The 22,860-nt window shown below is 43.2% G+C and overlaps 1 protein-coding gene and 2 non-coding genes across 3 annotated transcripts; all 3 read left to right on the top strand.

Annotated features, from left to right (window-relative positions):
• The first annotated feature begins 71 nt into the window (after nt 1–71).
• Nucleotides 72–10,798, top strand: EEF1B2 (eukaryotic translation elongation factor 1 beta 2). The gene is made up of 6 exons (XM_063116130.1): nt 72–233; nt 4,112–4,234; nt 6,787–6,904; nt 7,886–7,952; nt 8,533–8,658; nt 10,605–10,798. The coding sequence occupies exons 1-6, from the start codon at nt 154–156 to the stop codon at nt 10,757–10,759; spliced, it is 669 nt and encodes a 222-aa protein (XP_062972200.1). The 5' UTR covers nt 72–153; the 3' UTR covers nt 10,760–10,798.
• On the top strand, nt 7,034–7,114 carry LOC134393878 (small nucleolar RNA SNORD51). The gene has a single exon (XR_010025145.1). It is a non-coding gene; the product is annotated as a small nucleolar RNA SNORD51 (small nucleolar RNA).
• LOC134393829 (small nucleolar RNA SNORA41) lies at nt 8,158–8,290 on the top strand. The gene has a single exon (XR_010025114.1). It is a non-coding gene; the product is annotated as a small nucleolar RNA SNORA41 (small nucleolar RNA).
• Nucleotides 10,799–22,860: the final 12,062 nt, after the last annotated feature.

Here is a 22,860-nt window from a genome sequence, read left to right as displayed (position 1 = left end):
CCCGCCTTGCGGAGAGATCCGCCTACCGTCTCTCTGTATATAAAGGCCGTAAAGCCAAGGCGCGTCCTCTTTTGGACGGGCTTGTGCTGGTGGGAGGTTGTGGGCCGTTTAGTCTTTCCCTGCTCCGCCTCCTCCTGACACTGCGGCGCCATCATGGGCTTTGGGGACTTGAAATCTTCCGCGGGGCTCCAGCTACTCAACGCCTTCTTAGCGGATAAGAGCTACATCGAGGGGTGAGCTTCCGCGAGTCTTTCTGTATCCGGCCTTGTCGGGGCCTTCGAGGCAGGCCGGCCCCCTCCCTCCCCGCCTGCCTTGAGTATGGCGGGGCCTGTGGGCCATTCATTGGCCTTCGCTTCCTAAGCAAGCCTGAGCAGGAGCGTGCGGCGAAGGTTGTGCAGGAAGCCTGCACGGCGCGATACCATACGGGCTAGAAACTTGAAATTTAGCACACAGCACTTTAAAACAACCCCCCCCTCCAAAAATTATGATTGCTGGGACTGTGAAGTTATTTGCTGCAGAAGACAAGTAGTTCTTGTGGCCAGGGGCTTTGTTAGGCACTTAAAAGATTTGGAGGCCAGGCCCAGAGGAGTCGAATATAGATTTAAAAAAAAAAATGTGTAGGTTAATTTAGATGTATGTATGCAAATTTAGAAATAATTCTGTGTATAAATTCACAGAAAGCAAAGCTGGCCAATTAATTTCTCAGGTTAGGGAAGGCTGGCCTAAAGCAACAAAGTGACTTTAGATCTGTAAAGAGCTTTAAGAAGAAAAGAAAGAAAAGTTTTGCTTATTTTTCCTATTCCCCCCCAAAAATTTTTTCCCCAGTTTTTAAAAAACCCTAGGAAACTCATGTGGCTTCAAAATTTCTGACATTTTTCATCTATTCTTGCCCATTCGTCACTCCCCCCCCACACACACACCTAACATACATATTTCTCTTTCTTTTTCTCCTGGAGGAGAGTTTCTCCTACTCCATGGAAAAATGGAAAGGGTTTTCCTAAGCCATGTGAGGGGGTGGATTTTGGGGAGCCAAAGCACCCCTTGCCTGGAAGCTAAGCTTAGAAAAACCCTCCCGTTGGCACCAATAGAAAGATTTTTCATTGCCATGCTGGGGGGATTAAGGGATATTTCAGCATGAGGGGAGAATTGGCTTCCATCCCCAGCTGCAATCCCCCTTGAAAATTGCCCCCTTCCATTGACACCAGAGAATAGAGGGACGGCAGGAGCCCGTGGGCCCAGGCCTAGCAATACCAAAGTGCTTCATCTTCACTACCTGGTAATCTTTTCAAAACCCAGTTAAGGAGGGCGAGTATTACTTATTTAATACATTTCTATGTCACCTTTCTACCAAAGTACCCAAGGTGGTTTACAACTTTTAAATACTAAAAAAAAGTCACAAAAATTTATTGTATTATTCTTTTATTACATATAGTGGGACAGAGAGAAAGCGGTTTGCCTGATGAATTCAGGGCTCAAGTCTCTTCTGTGGCTTCGATGGGTGATGGCATATAATCTGTCCTGCCCAGAAGTACTAGATCTGAAAGTCTAGGCCTAACTGAATTACTCTTGAGGGGGGATAAGGAGCCAAGGGGGAGACCAGTCTTTACAGCAATTGCTTATTCATTGAGAAGTGTTTTCGGAGTTATTGTGTGGTCCCTGGGAACTTCCTAGGGATCATAGGGTGGCTTGAAAACCTCTCAGAGGTTGAGGACTGTGCTTTTACCTCAGAAGTAGTTGAGAACCATACTCATCCCCCTCGCATCTGGTGTGGAAAGAACTGTGCCAGCTGCTTCCCTGATGTTGGAAAAGCAACCTCAGAGGAGGAAAGGAGGTGATGGGTAAGGAAGGGGAGGAGACTAGAGAGGCCAGGATACAAGTTATCCTGAGCCGCCTCCTTTCCCCCATCCAAGCACCCTCACTAAATGGGCTGAAATGCCCATCTAGCAAAAATACAGGCGATCATAGGCCGAGGAAGCGAAGATTGCTGTTCCTCACGCCCTACCAGCTTTCAACCTGGAAGGGCATAGGAATCTCAGAAGCCCCGGAGCAGTGAGAGCCCAGTCCATTGGATTGTGCCCTTAATCTCTGAAGTAGCCCTTAATCTCTGACAATAGAGAAGAACGTAAGGGTCAAAATACACATGTTAGCACTTTGTTGACTAACACCTGCAGGGTGTAATCTGGATCAGGACCATGGCTTGGAGGAAGAGGAAAATTAACCCTTTCCTCAAGCTGCTCTCCCAATCTGGATCAGGGCAATGCCACCGTTATTAAGTAAAAATTCAGCACCCCAGGGCCAGGCGCATGCTTAATATCACATCTACTCTAGCCCTTTGATTGATAGCTGGTAACTTTAATTAATAATTCTTAGCCAAAATTACATATGTTCACATGGGAAGCTATTCTAAGAAATCCTTCATAATCTGTGTTTCCTTTTTGTTTCTTACTGAAAGCCTATTTGCACAACCTTCTGAAGATATAGCCAACTCAAAAGCCTACTCATGGGAGCGCTTGAGCCTGTATTGAATCAGTTGCATGTGTCTGTATTGGAAATTTCAGTTCTTGGTACACCACTGTAAAAGGTCCTTTTTGAGCACTTGCCAAGAAGTTTCAAGAGCTGAATTTTGTGTGTAATAATGAGTTTTTCTCACTGGCGTTTGTTATTCAGAGGTATACTGCCTTTGAACATGGTGATTTCATTTTTTTCTGTCATGATAAATAGGCAGACATTTCAAGTGTTCAAAGTACAGTAGTACACAGATCTATGATCAGAATAAAAATGTTCCATTCCTTTTTCCATAGAAAGCAGTGGAGAATTCTGGCACATACATCCTTGTGGTTATAATCGAACATGATTATCTAGCTTGGGGCAAGTGATCTTGTATACTGTGGGGCTATTAATTAATCCACACGCAAGCTGCTTCTGTTTTGAGATTACATCTGATCAGTATAATCTGAGGTTGTCAGAGTGGCATGTGAACCTGGACCAAAGACTTGTTAAGGGCCTAAACAACCCAGCAATTAACCAATGGTTTGTTGGTGGGTTAAACGCTAGATTAGTCAGTCAGGTTGTTTACAGAAAATAGAAGGCTTGTGCATGGCAAAGTATTTAATGCTCTTCGCTTGTGTTCATGTGAATACAGCCCCTGCCTTATCACAAAGCTTGATTGAGTTTCTGAAGAAAGTGCTATGAAAATATATATATTTTTACAAAATTGTATCACCATAATGATTTTCTTAATCCATCTCAAAGGCCACAAAATACAGTGTAATCTTTTGAGTTCTCCAGAACTCAAACTGAATATCAGCCAACAGTGCGATATGGCTGCAAGAAAGGCAAATGCTATTTTGGGCTGCATTAATAGAAGTATAGCTTCCAAATCACGTGAGGTACTGGTTCCTCTCTATTCAGCCCTGGTTAGGCCTCATCTAGAGTATTGCGTCCAGTTCTGGGCTCCACAATTCAAGAAGGACGCAGACAAGCTGGAGCGTGTTCAGAGGAGGGCAACCAGGATGATCAGGGGTCTGGAAACAAAGCCCTATGAAGAGAGACTGAAAGAACTGGGCATGTTTAGCCTGGAGAAGAGAAGATTGAGGGGAGACATGATAGCACTCTTCAACTACTTAAAAGGTTGTCACACAGAGGAGGGCCAGGATCTCTTCTTGATCCTCCCAGAGTGCAGGACACGGAATAACGGGCTTAAATTAAAGGAAGCCAGATTCCAGCTAGACATCAGGAAAAACTTCCTGACTGTTAGAGCAGTACGACAATGGAATCAGTTACCTAGGGAGGTTGTGGGCTCTCCCACACTAGAGGCATTGAAGAGGCAGCTGGACAACCATCTATCAGGGATGCTTTAGGGTGGATTCCTGCATTGAGCAGGGGGTTGGACTCGATGGCCTTGTAGGCCCCTTCCAACTCTGCTATTCTATGATTCTTCAGAATTGTTTTAAAGACAGATTGTCATTAGAATTCTCTTCAGATTTTGTAAAATTCAGTTACTATTTAGGAGTAAATCTGAATGACTTGCTGTGATTATTTTTTAATTTATAATAATTATGTGCTAGTTGTTTACGTGGAATAAACCCACTTTGCCCTGCGTGTCTTATAGGTATGTCCCATCCCAGGCGGATGTCGCAGTATTTGAAGCAGTTGGTGTTCCCCCTCCCACTGAGCTCTTCCATGCCCTCCGATGGTACAACCACATTAAGTCTTACGAAAGACAAAAGGCAAGGTAGGATTCACTTTGTGCCATTTGGATTATATTTCATCTTGGGTTTTCAGCCTTTGTTCCGGACATAATAAATGTGTTATTACCAGTTGAACTAGGCAATTTCAAGGTTGTGATTAGCTTCTTTCTGATGACTCTGCTTGAGGAACCATATTCTATACGTGCTTCCTATTTACCACAAATGCAGGAAGGAGTGGAAGGGGCGTAATCTTAAAATGAGGAGTACGCATAATCTAAACTAATCAGATTCCAGCAGATTTAGGAAATCAGAAAGTTTCCAGTTCCAAAAATTCTTGAAAAACACACATCAGTAACAATTGCATTAATTGAATGGTTTACTGTACAGATAATATTCGAGCAAGCTTGTCTGGCATACTGTCCCTCAATCCTGTTCTGGTACTTTACACGCTCATAACGCTTAGGTCACATTTTTGATGTTGAAGAGCAATTTTCTGTGGGCATTAAATAAATCCAGTGGTAGAAAAGCCTAATAATCTTTAACCCAGCCTGGTAAACCCACGAAGTTTACTAGCCTGCCAGAAATGTCAAATGAGCCTGGGGGGGGGGGGGGGGTAGCAGAAAAGAGACAGAAAGCTTTGCTCCTCTTGTAGCACCATCTGCATTTCTATGCCGGGAGAAAGGAAGGGAGGGTCCCCCAGTGTGGCATTGCTGTGTGGTCTCTGTGCTGGGTGCACAAGAGAGACAGTGTGCTCTGTCAGCCTGTTCACTCCTCTGCATACTATTTGTTGTAGCCTATGGCTACTGGGCTAGAGCTTACGTACAAGGCGTGGTGAACCTCCCAGAGGTATAAAAATGTAATAAATAATAAGGTGGGTTTAACATCCCTTGGAAAATCATGCTGTTGTATTTCGGCTTGAAAATTTCTCATAAATGTGCCACTTAGAGAACCTGTCCCAAATCCTGGCTTTTGAAAGATCCTGAAGCTGTCCTTGTAGTATCCTAACTAACTTCTGTTGATGGTGTTTGAGAAGATAGTGTTTAATGTTAAGTGTTGAAGCTAAGTTGCATTAACGTCGACTGCAAGGCTTATCTGCAAGGGAAATTGTGAAATATTCATTTCTTTTTTTAGAGAATATTATTACTCATGAAAGATGCTATTCCTGGAAACTGAGGTCTTCCTTAAGAAAGGTACTTCACTTGCAGTATCTGTTCTCTGCCCCACCACTGCTCTCAATCTAGTTCTTTACAAACCTCCTTGCGTTGAAAATGGGACTGTCTCTCCCATCTTCCTTGCCTTCTCAAACACTAAGCACAATACTAGGGTGACCGAATTTCACGTTGAGCTGCATACGAATTATACAGCTGTTCCTCTCACTTAAAATCTCTTGTTCATAGGGATTTGACCTAACAGATTCTCTAAATAGGAGCATGATTTTTAGAGTTAGGGATAATAGATAATTTTTTTACCAGAAATTGGTTTTGTACTATTAGCAGAAGCCGCAATAAAACATCCTAGAACATTATTCATGCCGTTAAAATGTAAGCAGGGGCTCTACTCAACTGTTAACTACTGCTCTTCAAAAAATATGTCTGTGACAATTTAATAAATATACAAGATTCAGTGTTCTATAGGCCAGTCTATAATGTCAGGCACCAGGTGGAGCTGTTCTCATGCTTTAAAAATGTTTGTACTTCCTCCATTTAAAAAGGCATCTGTCTAGCACTGCATTAGGATGTGTGTGTTTTAAATTTTGAAGCCACTCTAAACAAAGTGCTAGGTCTGACAAAACATTTAATCCTATTCCATTACTGGGCTTAATGAGCTGTTTAACCCTTCACCAAAAAAAACAGGACTGGGTGAGTTCAGGGTTTATGAGGCTTTCGTGAAGAACTCTGCAGTTGTCTCAAGGTGATCAATTATACATAGGTATTTTTAGGTTGATCTGTTGGTTGCATAGTACTGTTCAGTTTGCCAGAGCAGATATGAACCTAATTTAAGGCCAACGATATATGATTGTTATGTGAACACCTCAGGGAAAACCAGATAATAGAAGGAAATGTTATGTCATGATATACATTTTGCTTGTTCCTAGTCCTTCACGTGCAGCAAAATGAGATTGTCAAATGGACTGAAAGTAGAAAAATAAATATTTTTTTATTGCTCCCCAATACTAAAAATTGTAAATAAAAAATCTGCAGGCAAAGGGCTCGGCTAGAATCCTCCCCATGTGCTAATTACCTAATTCCAGGGAATATTTAAATGAGTGGGAGCAGTAAAAAAATAGTACTCCCTCACCTGCAGTCCGAAATTGTGCAGTTCATTCGACCACCATATTCTCACCTTGTTCTGCTGCATACGCTGACTTGGTTCTCTGATGTTTATATGTGCGAGGCATAGCAAGCTAGCCAGCTGGGCAGCAGGTGCCTTTGTTAACTGGCATCTGGTGTCTTGACTTTGAAATGTCAGTGCAGTTCAGTGGTAGCCCTGGTTAATTGATTGGCAAAACCGGGTTGCACTTTTGCAATTTAATTCTGGAGTGCATACCATTATGAAGAGGGCACTGTAAATAAGGAAAGCTTGTCTGTTCACTTAGTCTGCCTGGAGTGAAGAAAGCTTTGGGAAAATATGGTCCTGCAGATGTTGAAGACACAACAGGTGGAGACAGCAAAGATGATGACGACATTGATCTATTTGGCTCTGATGAAGAAGAGGTACCCAGAATCCTTTTTCTGTTGCCCAGTTTATGCACCGTAGTGTGTGTTGAAATGTTTCTGTAGAGATTGGAGTTCTTTTTAAAGGGAGTTCTCATGAACAACTTGCACATTTTTTCAAGCTTTTGACTGGTGACATGATGAACAAAACCAAATCACCATCTTTCGGCTGAAATCATGATGATTTGTTTTACCTGAATGATCCAGTTGTAGCTGATCGCTATATGGAAATAATATTATAATGTAGTGGTTTTTCCCTTCTGTTTACAAATTTCCTTCTGTTTACAAATTCAAGGATTAAGTGTAGTGTACATATAGACCCATTTCGCACTAGAGCTTCAAGTTAAACAAGTCACATTGCGTTTTTTAAACTCCAGGGCGTTCTGGGCTCCATTTGAATAAACGCAAATGGCACAGCTTGTCGTGTCGTCTGAACTTGGGCGGCATGGCTTGTTTGAAAGGGAAACAACCTTCAACCCGATGGCTTGTTTTTGGGTCATTGGAGGGTTGTTTTCCCCTCCAACTAGCCACACCCCCAGAGCAGGTGATTAGGCAACCAGCACCTGGCATGGGCTGCAACTTCAACAAGCCACCATCTTTAAGCCATGGTTATTATGCGAACCAGGCCATGGACTAACTGTTTTAGTTCTAATATTTTAATAAAATTAGCATGAGTTTTCATAGATTACAACCCATTTCATCAGGTACTATACGTGGACCTGGAGACTTTGAGTCTGAAAAGACAATTAAACCGGTAGACCCGCAGCAAGCATTCCATCCTCTTAAAAGCAACAGTTACAAATCACAAGGTGCAACAAGAGCCTTTGTAATGTGCATAGAGACCATAATCCCTATTGAGTCCCTGGTGAACACAATCAGATTTCCTTCTCTCTTGTTCAGCAATCTCATGTTCCAAGCAAGCCCCGGTATATGGAAACGGTTACTCTGTTTTGTTTAACCTGGTCTTTTTCTTTTCTACAGGAAAGCGAAGAAGCAAAAAGATTAAGGGAGGAGCGGCTTGCTCAGTATGAATCCAAGAAAGCCAAAAGTATGTTGATCAGCCTTTGGGTCTTTCAGTGTACTCACTTTGAATTTCTTCTTAGATTAATCTCATTATGAATTAAAGTCACCGTGCATATGTTGAACATTGCTCTTTAGAGGCAGTCATATAGAAGTAGGTCAGATTGCTGATGAGTTAATCCTGGGTTTTGCTGCTGATAGTGAAATAACGACTACTAATAACTAATTCAGAATTCCACAGCTACTGGCCTGAAACTGTTCTGTACTGTAGCAGTTGCAGTATTCCAACTGTGGAAAATCAGCAGTTGCACTAGATAATGCTCCTTTCTCAATCAGGGGAAGGGAACTTAAGTGTAACAGACAAGACTATATCTCTATATGTTAGGTTGTGATATTCTAGTTGGAGAATTTAAGCCCATCTTAAAAGTTTAGAAGTACTTTATTTAATGTATCATACCACCAGCTTCCTGAAAAGCTGGAACCCAATCTAATTTTTTTCTTGGGAAGTGTAAGAAAATGTGCAACAATGCTTTTGCGGTGAGTTCTTGGTTTTAATTAGAACAATTTTTTCCTGCTGTTTTTACTGAGCTGTTCTTTGGTTTCACTAGAACCAACTCTCGTTGCCAAGTCCTCCATTTTGTTGGATGTCAAGCCCTGGGATGACGAGACCGATATGGCCAAACTGGAGGAGTGCGTCAGAAGCATTCAGGCCGATGGCCTGGTTTGGGGCTCTTGTAAGTAATGGACTGGTGTGTTGGAAAGGTCATAGCATAGTGGTTGAGCACAAGGGTCCATGCTCTTAAAGGGGAGCCTAGGGGACGTCTTTCCTAAGCATGGTTCACAGAGCGGTGACGCTCCCTTTATCGCCTTCTGCCTGCTGAGAAACCCTTGGAAGCTTCTGATGGACAGTCTTCTGACAGCTGTGGTTCAATGGAACCACCCAGTTCCTCTCTACTGGATTTGGCAGAGTGTGGAATTCTTGCAGAGTTTCATCAAAACTCTGGAATGGATCATGCAATCCAGATGACTCCACAATCAGCGCCTACCTGCCTATGACAGATGCAGGCAAGGGTGTGGTTTCTAAAACTTTTCCCACTGGATTTTTCCTTTCTGCCTGTATCTGAGAGTCAGGCCTTAGCTAGACTAGGCGAAACCCCAGGGCAAACCCCGCGATCGTCCCTGTGCGTCCACATGACGCACAGGGGATCCTGGGATCAGGGAGGGATCATCCCTCCCTTGCCCCGGGATCTCGCCCTCCCCTTTGGGCCCGCTTTTTCCGCGGTTCCGGGCTGAGACCGTAGAACGTGTGGCCCGTTGCCGCAGCTTGACCCGGCTCCACGCACGGGGCGCAGCACTCCTCAGGAGCAGGTTGGGGGGAGCTGTGAAATTAAGTTATTTTTTTAAAATGGACGTACCTTTGTGCACGACCGTTTGTGCGCTCCTGTTTCTTTTTTAAAAATGGCGGGCACAATGCCTCCCTTCCTGAGGTCATCTCACCTCACTTGTAAATGGAGGAGGGATCTCGCGTTAATCACAACGCAAGATCTTCCCTCCTCCGTCGCAGACTATAAGGTAGGTCTAGCTAAGGCCTCAGATGGGATGAGAGCTAGCACTGCCAGGATGGTGCCTGTACACCAGCACCAAATGCTATTGAGAGAGCTTGGTGGTGGTGTTTTTTAAGGGGGAGGGGGCATATGTGTGCAGATCAGTGATGGAATGCACTGTAATTTCTTACTTGGTGAAGTCTCAAGTGCAGGCAGTCATTATTAGATTGCTGGTGAAATGTGCTCTGCAGCAAGTCCAAAGCTCTTTGATAAAACTTACCAGGCTCATCGGTTTTGGGCTCCTCCCCACTGCTTTCAGAAAAAGGATCTCTTTTAATAAATCGAAACAAAAATTGTCTTTGGATTTATTTTGGCTGTATACTAATGTATGCCACCCTTACTAGCTGCTGGGTAGGTAGGACCTTTTCTTTTATGAAGTCTCAGTAGGTAGCAATGGATTCTTGCAGTAATAGAGGAGCCAGCTTCGGATGCTGGGGTCTCTCTAGGGAGTACTAGAAATGATTTAAGAAATCTGTTATGAAGCCTCTAGAGCTTTAGCAATCCTACTGTCATTCTCCCAAGCCCCCACCCCATAAAGCATCATAGAGGGTGCATTACCTAATCATATTTTAAAATAAAAACAGCCTTCTGTCACATGTGAGACTTAAGTGATCGATGGCTACTAGCCCTGATGGTTATGTGCTACCTCCAGTATCTGAGGCAGTAAGCCTGTGTGCACCAGTTTCTGGGGAACATGGGTGGGAGAGTGCTGTTGCACCTGCTTGTTCATTCCTGGCCAACGGCTGGTTGGCCACTGTGTGAACAGAGTGCTGGACTAGATGGACCCTTGGTCTGATCCAGCAGGGCTCTTCTGATGTTTTTAGGTGTCCTTGCTTCCCCATTGACAGTCTAGGAGAGTGGGCTCCCCTTATGGGATATTTTTTTCGCTCCACTGAGTTAAACTAAAACACACTTTGCCTGAACATGAGATGGCGGGGTTTTGTTTGCTTTCTAATTCAGGTGCCTGGTTGCTAGCCTCCCCACAGATGCAGACTGAGCAGATTGGTTCCAGGCATGCTTCTGCCCCTAGGAAGGGTAGAACACTGGTTCTAACACCTGTTTCATTTTCTTTCTAGCAAAACTGGTTCCAGTTGGTTATGGAATCAAGAAGCTTCAAATTCAGTGTGTAGTAGAAGATGATAAAGTTGGAACTGATCTGTTGGAAGAGAAGATCACGGAATTTGAAGATTTTGTACAATCAATGGACGTAGCAGCTTTCAACAAAATCTAAGTCCTGGTAGCATCAAGAATAAAACTATTGCAACACCCAGGCTTTTTCATCTTTTGTTACTCATAAGCTGCTAGTTAAAATGTATTGGTTTGACATGTTATTACCGTTGAAAAGGGTAGAGCGTCTTTCCTCTGAAACTAGTTGTTTGCAAGTGGGATATGTAGGTTAATCGGAAATTGCTTATCAGCATCTTTAATTTGTATGCTGTTTTCCCACACATTTCGCTCAAAGTGGCTCACAAAACAAATGCGGCACTACAAAAACAATGACTTCTCAATACATCAATTGTAGTAATATATCATTTTAAAAAAAAACCCAAGCAATTCATTTCAACAAGATAACATTTCAAATTAATTCAGTACAGGTAACGAACTGTTAAGACCCAGTATCAGTTTATATTATTTATTTATTGCATTTATATACCGCCCCATAGCTGAGGCTCTCTGGGCAGTTTACAATATTAATCAGTAGTGTGTAAGCCAAGGACAAATACATGAAATCTTTCCAATGCATTAAGGCAGCGGTTCTCAACCTGTGGGTCGGGACCCCTTTGGGGGTCGAATGACCCTTTCACAGGGGTCGCCTAAGACCATCGGAAAACACATATTTCCGATGGTCTTAGGAAACTGTATTGACTGAACTATGTCAGGTATCATCTTTTGTATTATTAAAGCTATTATGTATTATTTTCATTAGCAAACCATCCCATGACAATGGATCGTGTAGAGAAGAACGAAAATAATTTTATGGTTGGGGGTCACCACAACATGAGGAACTGTATTAAAGGGTCGCGGCATTAGGAAGGCTGAGAACCACTGCATTAAGGCATTAACAAATACAGCCACACACTCGTTCCGTCCAGAACACCGAATGCAACAAACAGCCACGTTTGTTATAACCTGCTGCCACTGATCTCCCATGCTCCACTCACTCAAGTGAAGTTCTTCAGGCTCCAATGGAGACAAGGGGGTGATATTTGGCCTCTTCCCTGATGCTCTGGCTGTTCGTCCTGCTTCTAGAAGGCCTGGGCAGGCTGCAGCTGTTCTAGAAACCCCCCAAGGCAGAACTCACCTGCTCTCACTGGTGCAGGTCTTTGGGCTCCAGTAGAGGCAAGAAGGGTGTTCTTTATGCCTTTTTTCATAGGCTAAAAAGTTGTATGTTCTATTAGTGGGAGGCACTGTTCAGTGGTTGGTTCGTGATTCTGCTGGCTGGAGGATGGTGCAGAGATGCCCTAGCAGGACCCTGTGCTATGCTTGCAGAGAGTGCCATAGGTATATTTCTACCCATAGTGGGCTTTGCCAGGCCCTGAAACAGTGGTCTTTAAAAAGCAAAGATCTGCATGGTTAAGGTGAATAGCACAGGACCCTGATGTCGGCAAGAATTCAGGAAATTCAAGCACACCACCTACAGCTTAACTCGAATAAGGTGGAAGATCTCCTGCCACCCTTTGGGGAGCTGGCTTTTGTGAGGATGCCCTTAATGATTGGCTAGACTTCATGCTATGGGGACATCTATTGGGCTGTTCTGTGCATATAGAATTATATCATTTGCTATTTGGGGTGGGGGCTTCCCTGCATTTAATACTTTTCTGTTGATAGAATCAATATTCTGTAGTAATTTATGTAAAGCCCATGCTGCCACTTGCTGAGAAAACCATAAAAATGAGCTTAATCGGTCTGATACACAAAGCCAGCACCAAATCCTGTTTTTTTTCAAATATTAAAAAGCAAAAGTGAGCACTATCTGATATACAAACTGGCAAAAACAAAACAAAACCCCCAAGAGGATTAAAACGTTTCTTTCAGGTCAAAAACGTGCTGTCTGGTGAGGTGCTGTTTGGCATAGAGGAAATAAACCAGTGCTGAACAGTAGACCTATAGGAGACTGACTGGCCGTGAGCAAATACACTGTTTTGCTATTAAAGCTGGAGGTTTGAACTTTTTCCAAGTTTCAAAATTTTCTGCATATCTAGATTGCTTAAGTTTCAAAAATGAGCAACATTAGACTGGTAAATTCCTAGTAATAAGCATTATGCTAATGTATTCTTCCATGGATTCTGGAATTATGTGACGGGGCGAAGAGGGAGGGTTAGGTGTACAGCCTTCCCAAAACTGCTGCGCTCCGGATGTGCTGGGACAGCAACTCCCAACATTCCCAGCCAACATCTAGAGCACAGGTTGGGCAAGGCTGGATTAGGGGGAGGAGATGGATCGATTCCTTCTTAATGTCTTAAATGGAAGTTACCTCCTACAACAGGGCCAAACAAGACACAATGACCCTGTTCAGATGGTATGCTATGCCCAGTGGTTGAGGATTTTGAGTGTACTGTGTCGTGTGAACCATTCCTAACCATGGTGGCTACATAACTATGGTTTAAACATGCTCGCTAATCCTTTGCTGTAAAATGGTTAGCGGCCTAGCCATGGCTTAGTATGTTGTCTGAACAGGCCCAGCATTGTGTCATTAGCACTTCTGTGATTTGGATTTTAAACATTTTTGATCAAGACCATGGGGTGGGGGAGGCATTACTCCAAAACACGATCCTGATCTGAACTGGGGCCCTTTGCATACCTCTGGAAGCTTTCCTCCAGCGATAAATAGAAGGGAAAAGAGGGTTCAAATCAGGACTTTAGTAGGGTTAAATTACTAACATCGTTCCGTCATGCCAGTTCATTTGCCACCACAGCTGCTTCTTAAACCCATTCACGCAACAGCTAATTGCATGATTTGACATTGTGTCTAGTTTGGCCCTTGGTGAAACTTATGGTTAAGTGTATTGCTCTGGGAAAATTCATTGCAATGATTAGAAATATCTCCAGGAGGCTTAGATGTTGAATGGGATCCCGCTGGACAGTTGCACCTACGTTGGTGTGAAAGTGAGATTCCTCCGTTAGGAATTCATTCTTATCAGCACATTAGTTATTAAAGTGCTGTCATTGAATGGGGTTAAAAACTCTGAATACATCCATAGAACAGTTCTGAAACAGAATGAGTGATCAGCAGTAATGGCATAAATCTCCGTATGGTCAAAATTCAGGCTTGGTGGTGCAACCTTCTGCTTAACAAAACTCCCAGTCTTTCTGTTCTGTGAAGATAACTCGCATCCCTTTGTTGTCCTGAGGTGGGAAACAATGGGATTAATTGAATGTCATCCATTTGAATTGGACTCGAGGTGCTAAACGTTGCAAGTGTGACATCTTGCATTCACATCTTCAGATGGCTGGTTAGCTTTATCGCACGGTCTCTTCACCTGCTTATCCAGGATGGCTTTGCTTGAAAGGGGAAAGGCAATGCAATCTGCCGAACTTGTAATATTTGGATTGATTAATGATCCTGTCAGTTTGCAGTCAGTACAAATTAGTAAAACCTTGCATGTGTGTGACCTTTTGCTTTCAGCCTTCAGCTATTTAAAAACAGTAAATGCTTGGTCATGGCTCATCAGTGTTTGTATATCCTATGGAGGATGCATATATTTTGCTTTGAAGCAGCAAGTTTTCAGCGGCGCACCTTCAGATTTTTGCCCTGGAGTGGCTTCGAATCTGTGGCTGCGTCATCTAACTGACGCCGCGCAGATTCGGAGCCAGCCCAAGTCAAAGAGATGAAGGTGTGCCACTGAAGAGTCAGAGACTTACCCCAACTTTTCCAGCCAGAGCTAGGGCAGCCTGGCCCTTCTGCCGGTCTGTCCTCCATAGCTGCTCCAGGGACGTTCCCAGAAGAAGGCCACACCTAACTGGTCGCAGCCCACCAGGGGGCGGGCCTGTGAGTGGAATGGATGCTGGAGTGCCCTGGACTGCCTGGCCATGGAGAGAGGAGTTTATTTTCTTTCCCCAAGCTGCTGCCATCTCCGTTGCCTCCTCCAAAAAGAACTTATTTTCTCCCCTCCCCCAAGCTGCTGTCGCCTCTCCCCCCACCCCCTAGTCTCAGGGAGGGACGACAGGGAGGGGGCGGATAACCACCCTAAACCTCACGCTTACTACTTGGCATAGGGATTATCCGGAGCAACCCTGCAGGAGTGAAAGCACAGGGTTTGGGGGGAATGCAGCACCAACTAGGTGCTGTGAAGATAGCCCTTGTGTCGCAAGTGTTCAGTGTGTTTTATGCTAATCAAGGAAACCAGACCTGGGTTCAAAATGCCTGCTTAGCCAAAGAAGGTTGGCTGAGATTATGCAAAAATAAAATAAAAACACCTGGTTCAAAGACACTAGTTGCAGGGCAATTCTGGCTTAGCCTTCTCCCTGCGGACAAAACATTTTCCTGCAGGAAAATTTTAATTCAGGCAAGCATTTGACATGTAATCTCGTCCTACAGTCCATGCTGCCTTACTTCTACTGCAGGTGTAAACCTGGCCTAGCATTCAATCTACCTCACAGGGTTGTTGGGATGTACATAAGGCTGTCCCTTTTAGCTCTTGCGTCAAAATTGGTGAAAGATGGGGGAGACATTTGAATCGAATCTTGGCAAAAGAAAAGTACCATTGTTTTCAGCTCCTGTCACTGCTTTTTACTATAGGTGGTGACTTACTACTCCTTGCTGTTGGGGAAGGGGGAGGAGGCTGTAAACTGCATGCCTCTCTTTTCTATTACTTGCCTATCAGAATCCTGTCTTCTGCTCTTCCATCCCTGTATTAAAACCCTTGATACATAATTGCTGTGAAGCACTACTGGCTCCTGAAAACTATATGCAATTTAATCCAGATGTGGGACAAAGTATGGCACTCCAGTAGTTGAACTGCAGCTCCCATCAGCCTCTGCCATTGACTGTGCTGGCTATCGCTGATGGGAGTTACAACTCAACAACAGCTGGAGGGATGCAAGTTGCATGCCCCTGACATAAACCTTCATCTTTCCAAGGCCATGGCTAGACCAGGATCCCGGGATCATCCCTGTACATCCAAATGACACACAGGGGATACCGGGAGCAGGCAGGTATCCGTTTGCCTGGGATAATCCTTAGGTATAGCTAAGGACCAATAGTCCCTTTAATATATTCAATTCTTTGGTGCATTTTAGGCATTCCTCCCCCGCCCCAATTCCTAATTGGGTTTTCCCTTAACATTACTGCCTGCCCTGTTCAGTCACTGAGATTGTCTCAACCCCTATTAACCTTTAAATTAAGGGGAAATCACGTTTCCTTACCGCGATCTTGCTTCCTGCTTCTCTTGTGCAGTCGTAATGGGACTGTATTACACGACTGGAGAGGGGCAACCACGTGGTCTATAATGGAAAACTTCCCCTCCTCTTGCTGCTCATAACCCTGAATGGGACAGCACCCTCTAGTGGGTGATTTGTAGCATTTCTGTATCCATTAGGAAATCCTGAGTTATTTCAGCAGAATCAGGATATCACGTAGGGTGACCATATGACCGGATTTGCCCGGATTTGGGGGACAAGTCTGGGGGGGAGGGGAAATCCGGATTTTCCCAATCTTCCCCAGCCAAAGAGCAACTCTAATGGGAATTAACAAAAATGCTTATAACTCCGTCATTTTTAAAGCTAAAGACATGAAACTTGGCACAATGGTAGCTCTTAGGAAGGGCTTTAGTCATACCAAATTTGAAACAGATCCATTTATCCATTGATTTTTTAGGAATTTTTTAATAATTGAGGTTTTAAAATTATTATTTTTAAAATCATCATTTTTAAAGATAAAGAGATGAAACTTCGCACCATGATACGTTTTAGGTAGAGCTTCAGCCATACTAAATTTGAAACAGATCCATTCATCCATTGATTTGTTAGGAATTTTTTAATAATTGAGGTTTTAAAATTATTTTGTAGAACAGATTTGTCTTAAATGTGTGCTGTAAAATCAGACATGTGACCAAGGCTATGTTCGGGTTGTCCTCCTTTTTGGTTTCCAAAATATGGTCACCCTATCACAGGGTGGTTTTTTTTTTTGTTTGTTTTTAAGGAATTACAGAGTGAAGGCACAGAAGATGTGCAGGAGGTTGCCGATGTTATCAAAAGGACCCATGAACTTCAGTGAATGGCCCATCGTGAGCGTGCCTTATTTTGTGCGAAGAAGCCCCTTGACTTTGTTACATTTTCATTTAATTCACTGGGTATTGGTAATTTCTAGTTTGGGAGAGCTGGCGAGCCTTTGCATTCTAAAGCAGAGGTGGGCCAAAGGTAGCGCTCAGATGTTTTGGACTTGAACTCCCAGAAGCCCCTCTCAGCATGGCCCAATAGTCAGGAATGCAGAGAATTGAAGTCCAAACCATCCAGAGATCGACGTTCTGCCTACCCCTGTTCTAGCTATGCCTGCGGTGCAGGAGGCAAGCTGAATGCTCTTTTATTTATTTATTTGTTTGTTTGTTTGTTTATTACATTTTTATACCGCCCAATAGCCGAAGCTCTTTTGCTTCAGGCCAGGAATAATTCTGTGATTCTGAGCAATGCTGGCTACATCAGCTAGTTATTATCTAAGTCTCTTGGAGCTTTTTGGGGAAGCGCATCATACAGTGCACTAAATAAATCGAAGGGCGGAAAGTAGTGAGCTTGACTAAGAGCCCTTGGTTTTAATTAGTGCAAGAAATATTTCTCTCTTTTGCCCCTTAAGATGGTTGTCTTTTGACCTTTGACCATCAGATGCAAAAATGCAATTTGTTTGTCATCAACCTAAGAATACCTGCAGGCTGAAACATTATCCAAGTTCACTGCCATGTGTAAAGAAAATTTGACCTGCTTGCTTTGACTTTTGTTTTCATTATGTTGCAGTATTGCTGCAAAACTTAGGAGTATTTTTTTAAAAAAAAATTAAATAGTGAAAATGTCCTTCTGGAAAAGATGCTGAGTTGAGGCGTGGGGAAGAGCAGGTGCAAGGCATGGGCTTCAGCAGTTCTTTTCTTTTTCCCCAGGTGCCAGTAAACGCTTTCTCGAGTACCAACCGGGAAAAATGAAAAGGCACATTCCAGCAATCTGTTAAGCTGCCCTGTTGCATAAGCTTCATGTTTCAGTATAACTGAAAGGCAATAAAACAAGTGGCTTTATTTAAAAGGCTTCTATCCCAAACGTGACCCCCCCAAAAAATTCTTCATTAGACACAAATGACTTCTAAGTAACTCAGAAAAACACACAAAACCAGTAGTTGAGTATTGTTTTTAGGGCCCCATTCAGGGTGCTGGTGCCACCGAGTGACCCCCTAAAGGAAAGAGGCTTTAGGGGAGCAAAGTTCTTTCCACCTGAGGGCCAAATTCAATGTGGAGAAGCTCCCAGAGGCTGCATTTGACTGGTGGGAGGGGCCAAAGACAAAAGGGGTGTGGCCAAAATGCCACAAACATCAAAAATGCCAGCTAAATTGGTTTTTAGTTGTTCTTGTTGTTGCTAAAAGCTCTTACTGCAAACAAGCTTTAGGAGAGGCATTTCAACCTTTTGGAATAGAAAAAAGTCAGAAAAACACTAAAATGGTCAGCAGTTGGAGAAAGGGGGTCAGGGAATGGGGGCATTGCCATCTGGAGAATGCAGGAGAACTGGATTTGGCTGGTGGGCCTGATATTCAATGCCCCCCTGGTCTGGTCTATGTGGTAAAGTAGACACACTTATTTATTTATTTCTATTTATTTATTTATTACATTTATATACCGCCCCATAACCGAAGCTCTCTGGGCAGTTTACAACTCTCTGGGCGGTTTACTTACAAAGGAAGTAGGTGATTGTGTTTTGGAAGAGGAGAAAGAACTCCAGAACATCTCCTATTCTATACCATGGATTTGGTTAATTTATGAATTCACGTGTGTGCAGATGTGAATGCTCTAATCTGGAAGTTGTATCAGCCTGGGTCTTTTCAAGGATGAGGGCTTCTCTTATGTTCATGGCCAACAGGGCTCCTTACCTCTGTGGTGGGTTCGGACAGCATAATAACCCACACTCAAGGGTTAAGTATGGGTTGAGTGTGGCTTGTTGTTGAAACATGGGTTATTGTGTTGTCTGACCCCAGCTGCAATTACAAAATATGTTTTGTTAACAACGAACAACTCATGGTTCACAATCCAACAACAAACCATGGGTTCTCTTTATGGGTTGTTCATGGTTAACAAGCCATGGTTTGTTATCACGGCTGGCTTCAGACATCACAAGTCATGTTTCAACAACAACAAGCCACACTCAACCCATACTCAACCCTCGAGTGTGGGTTATCATGCTGTCTGAACCCAGCCACAGTGGGAAGGAGCCCTGTTGGCCATGAACATAAGAGAAGCCCAGCAGCATCAGAACAGAGGTCCCTCTATTCTAGTCTTTCCCAACCTTGGATCCCTAGATGCTGTTGGACTACAACTCTCATCCCAAGCCAGCTTGGCCAATGTCTGACAATTATGCGAGCTGCAGTTCAGCAACATCTGCCAGCCTAAGTTTGGGAAAGATGGACAGGCCATCAGCCTCTGGCTAACTGGATGCCTTGAGGAATCCCGCAAGCAGGACATGAGGCTAATAGATTGCCATTCAACAGCTGGTATTAAGTGACATACTGTGTTTGCAACTTAGCCATCATGACTAAGCAACCATTGATAGACATACCTTCCATGAACAACATGTAGTAAAGTCTTACTGTAATAATATGCTCAGGTTGGTGGATTTTCAGCCTTGCTTCCAACTACAAATCCCAGCATTCCTAAGTATTGGCCATGCTGCCTGAGGCGGATGGGAGTTCAGGTCCAAAATATCTGGGGAGCACCAGGTTGGCAAAGGCTGCTTTAGTGTATTATGCCTTCTTTTCCTCTTATTTGTATCATAAAAACATGGTGGACCATGAACCAAACTGCTCGGCTTCGTCCATTTTCTTCTGCTGCCCCTTATGCCTGGAACGCTCTACCAGAACATTTGAGAACTACAAGTTCAACCGCAGCTTTTAAAGCTCAGCTAAAAACTTTTCTTTTTCCTAAAGCTTTTAAAACTTGATTTTGTTCTGACTTTATACTGTTAGTTTTACCCTACCCAGTGCCTGTTTACCCTACCCTGTGCCTGTTTGCTTTCTCTTCCCCTCCTTATTGTTTTATTATGGTTTTATTAGAATGTAAGCCTATGCGGCAGGGTCTTGCTATTTATTGTTTTACTCTGTACAGCACCATGTACATTGATGGTGCTATATAAATAAATAAATAATAATAATAATAATAATAATAATAATAATAATAATAATGGTTGTTGACACTAGTCTGAGCCAAAAATTAAAGGGCGTATAAGCATTATGTGAGAAAATCCTTTCCGTGACATCTGGAACAAATGTATGGGAACAGATTCTCACACACACACACACACACACACACACACACACACACACACTATATTACAGCTCACCAAAGATGTTGATGAATTAAAAAACTGGTAGAATGTGATCATCCAACGTGGCGGATTGCCAGCGCATCTGAAGTATCGCCCGGCTTTCTAAGCACATGCCAGAGAACTAGCATTATGGTGTGTTTTTGATTTTCAAACACTGCCATTTTAGTGAGTCAGATGGAAGAGAGATCACAGTCTTATCCATCAAATTACCAGCAGTATAATCTGGGATATGTTAGCTGCTAGATGAACCTTGAAGGTGGCCATTCTTGCTCCCAAGACAGCCTAATCATTTCGCCAGCTCTCTGCGGTGAGCTTGGGGCGTGTGCGTTTCTGCAAAGCCACAGTTTCTCAGCCATGAATGCCAGCTGTTCTAGGGCCATTTCCAGCCCACACACATTTGCAGAAACAAACTTGAACAGAATTATGAATATAGCTATGTATCACTAGAATAGTGTTCCACAATATCCAGATTTTGCTGGTGTATTTCTCCCCTGAGGAAAAAGGAGGCATGAGCTTACTAGAACACATGTGTTTAAACACAAAACCAATCCACTTGCACAGTAAGAACTACCCAGTTCAGAAGTAATGACACCCCAGACTATGGGCTGAATTCACAAACCCGCAACAAATCATGGCTTCTCTTCCTGGGTTGTTTGTGGTTAAACCATAGCGCAGGTTTCACATGTAACGACAACCCATGATTCAATGACAACCTATCCTCTATGCGGCAGGGTCTTGCTATTTACTGTTTTACTCTGTACAGCACCATGTACATTGATGGTGCTATATAAATAAATAATAATAATAATAATACATGTGAACCATGTCACAGAGTCTGATGTGATGGCAAAACGTAGTGTGGATGGAAAGTGCGGTGACCATACAGCTTGGCCTAACACAAGCAAGGCTCCACAAGCACAGAGCAAGAACTTGAGTCTAGAACTCAAGCAGCTCAGCCCAGCTTCATACTACATATCAATATGGAGCATGTTAAGGAATTAGAAGACATTGTAGGAAACATTTACTCGTTTATTTAAGTCACGGAGGGTTGCAGCATATGCTGGTCCCCATTTTGAATATGCAAGCTGCAGCAGGTGGGCACTGTGATTTGTCGTGCGAACCCAGGCAGTGTAGGTTATGCAAGGGTTCAACAACCCTCAGGTAACCCTAGAACAACTCATGGGTTATCCAAGGATGTTTAACCCTCAAATAACCCGTGCCATCTGGGTTTGGACAACGTGACAAACCATGGCAACCTCGGTGGCTTATGTTTCATTGCCAGGGGTTGAGGTGACCATGCAAACCCAGTCCCTGCGAATGACCTTAAAGCTGCCATTCTTGAACAAAGGAATTTCAAAGATAGATACCAAGTGAAATTGCTGAAAAACAGTCCATTAAGAAATTTAACTCTGGTTTCCTGAGTTTGAGTAAGGGCAATTCATGTGCTCATCAGCTCACCATTGCAATGATATTTACATTAACACCCAATTTTGTTTGTTGTTTATTCGTTCAGTTGCTTCTTAGTGACTTCATGGACCAGCCCACGCCAGAGCTTTCTGTCCGGCCCTTGCCACCCCTAGCTCCCCCAAGGTCAAGTCTGTCACCTCCAGAATATCATCCATCCAACTTGCCCTTGGTCGGCCCCTCTTCCTTTTGCCTTCCACTTTCCCTATCATCAGCCTCTTCTCCAGGGTATCCTGTCTTCTCATTATGTGGCCAAAGTACTTCAGTTTTGCCTTTAATACCATTCCCTCAAGTGAGCAGGTAATAATCATTGTATTTTCTTGCACTTCAATATGTTAATCGGCTCACCATTGTAATGAACTTGTATTTGCCCCAACAACCTTTTGTGAATGGCAACCATTAAGCTAATGATCACTGTATGTACCTTTTTTGCATTTTAGTTCCCTCTGACAATGCTGTTTACCTCCCTTGAATGTGTACATACATAAGCCAATTTGAGGCTGCCACTTCATGCATCTGATGAAGTGGACAGTGTCCACAAAAGCTTATGCCAGAATAAACAAATGTATTACCCTTTAAGGTGCCACAAGTCTCTTTGTTATTTTTACTGCTACAGACTAATATTGCTTTCCTTCTGGGCATTCCTTCAAAAAGAGGACTGTCTTCTTTAAAAGAAGACACCGGGCCACCTTAGCCATATGCACGCTAGCACCAGTAAACCAGACAGGGGCAGGAAAAACAACTTTTCTAGAAAGGAGCAACCCTACATGGTCCTACATATTTGTAATTGGACATACATTCTCAAACAAAGTTAATCTCAAGAATTTATTGGAAATTTCCCCTTGTTTTGTCAATACTATGACATTACTAAGATTATTTGATTACAACATATTACAGGCTATAATTACTGCATTTATATTTCTGCCCCATTGCTCAGTAAAATGTCATAGACACAAGCACGCACACACACATTTAGGTCCAAATATAATTTTACAGCATTCCAGAAAAGATTGCAGGAGTGAAGGCTGAAAACCTATACAGTGAAATCTCTTTAAGATCAACATTCTGTCATCCTCAGATGGACTACCTATCTATATTGAAGTGAGGAAGCCTCGTCACAGCTGCTGTGATGGACTGGAATGTTCATGAACATTGCAACTGCTCAGGGTAAAAGAAAAAGAAACTTGAACAGAGATGGAACAGAGGCAAGAAGGAGCTGATGAGCGAGGGGGTTGGGGACATTCGAAAGAAAGCTCACCCTGGTAAATAGCGTGACAGACTGCATGCTGTAGCTGGGGAGGAAGTCAAGAGTGCAAGTGACGTATTCCAAGCACTAAATAATTGACAGATTAAATTTAG

The sequence above is a fragment of the Elgaria multicarinata genome, chromosome 2 (assembly GCF_023053635.1).
Source record: "Elgaria multicarinata webbii isolate HBS135686 ecotype San Diego chromosome 2, rElgMul1.1.pri, whole genome shotgun sequence".
NCBI classification, from domain to species: domain Eukaryota; kingdom Metazoa; phylum Chordata; class Lepidosauria; order Squamata; family Anguidae; genus Elgaria; species Elgaria multicarinata.
The sequence above is the reverse complement of the archived record's forward strand: the minus strand, read 5'-3'. Positions and strand labels throughout refer to the sequence as shown.

Coding starts and splice junctions, on each gene's coding strand:
- EEF1B2 (XM_063116130.1), top strand. CDS start 154: ATGGGCTTTGGGGACTTGAAATCTTCCGCGGGGCTCCAGCTACTCAAC. Junction 4,235..6,786: donor TACGAAAGACAAAAGGCAAG/GTAGGATTCACT, acceptor CTGTTCACTTAG/TCTGCCTGGAGTGAAGAAAG. Junction 6,905..7,885: donor TTGGCTCTGATGAAGAAGAG/GTACCCAGAATC, acceptor TCTTTTCTACAG/GAAAGCGAAGAAGCAAAAAG.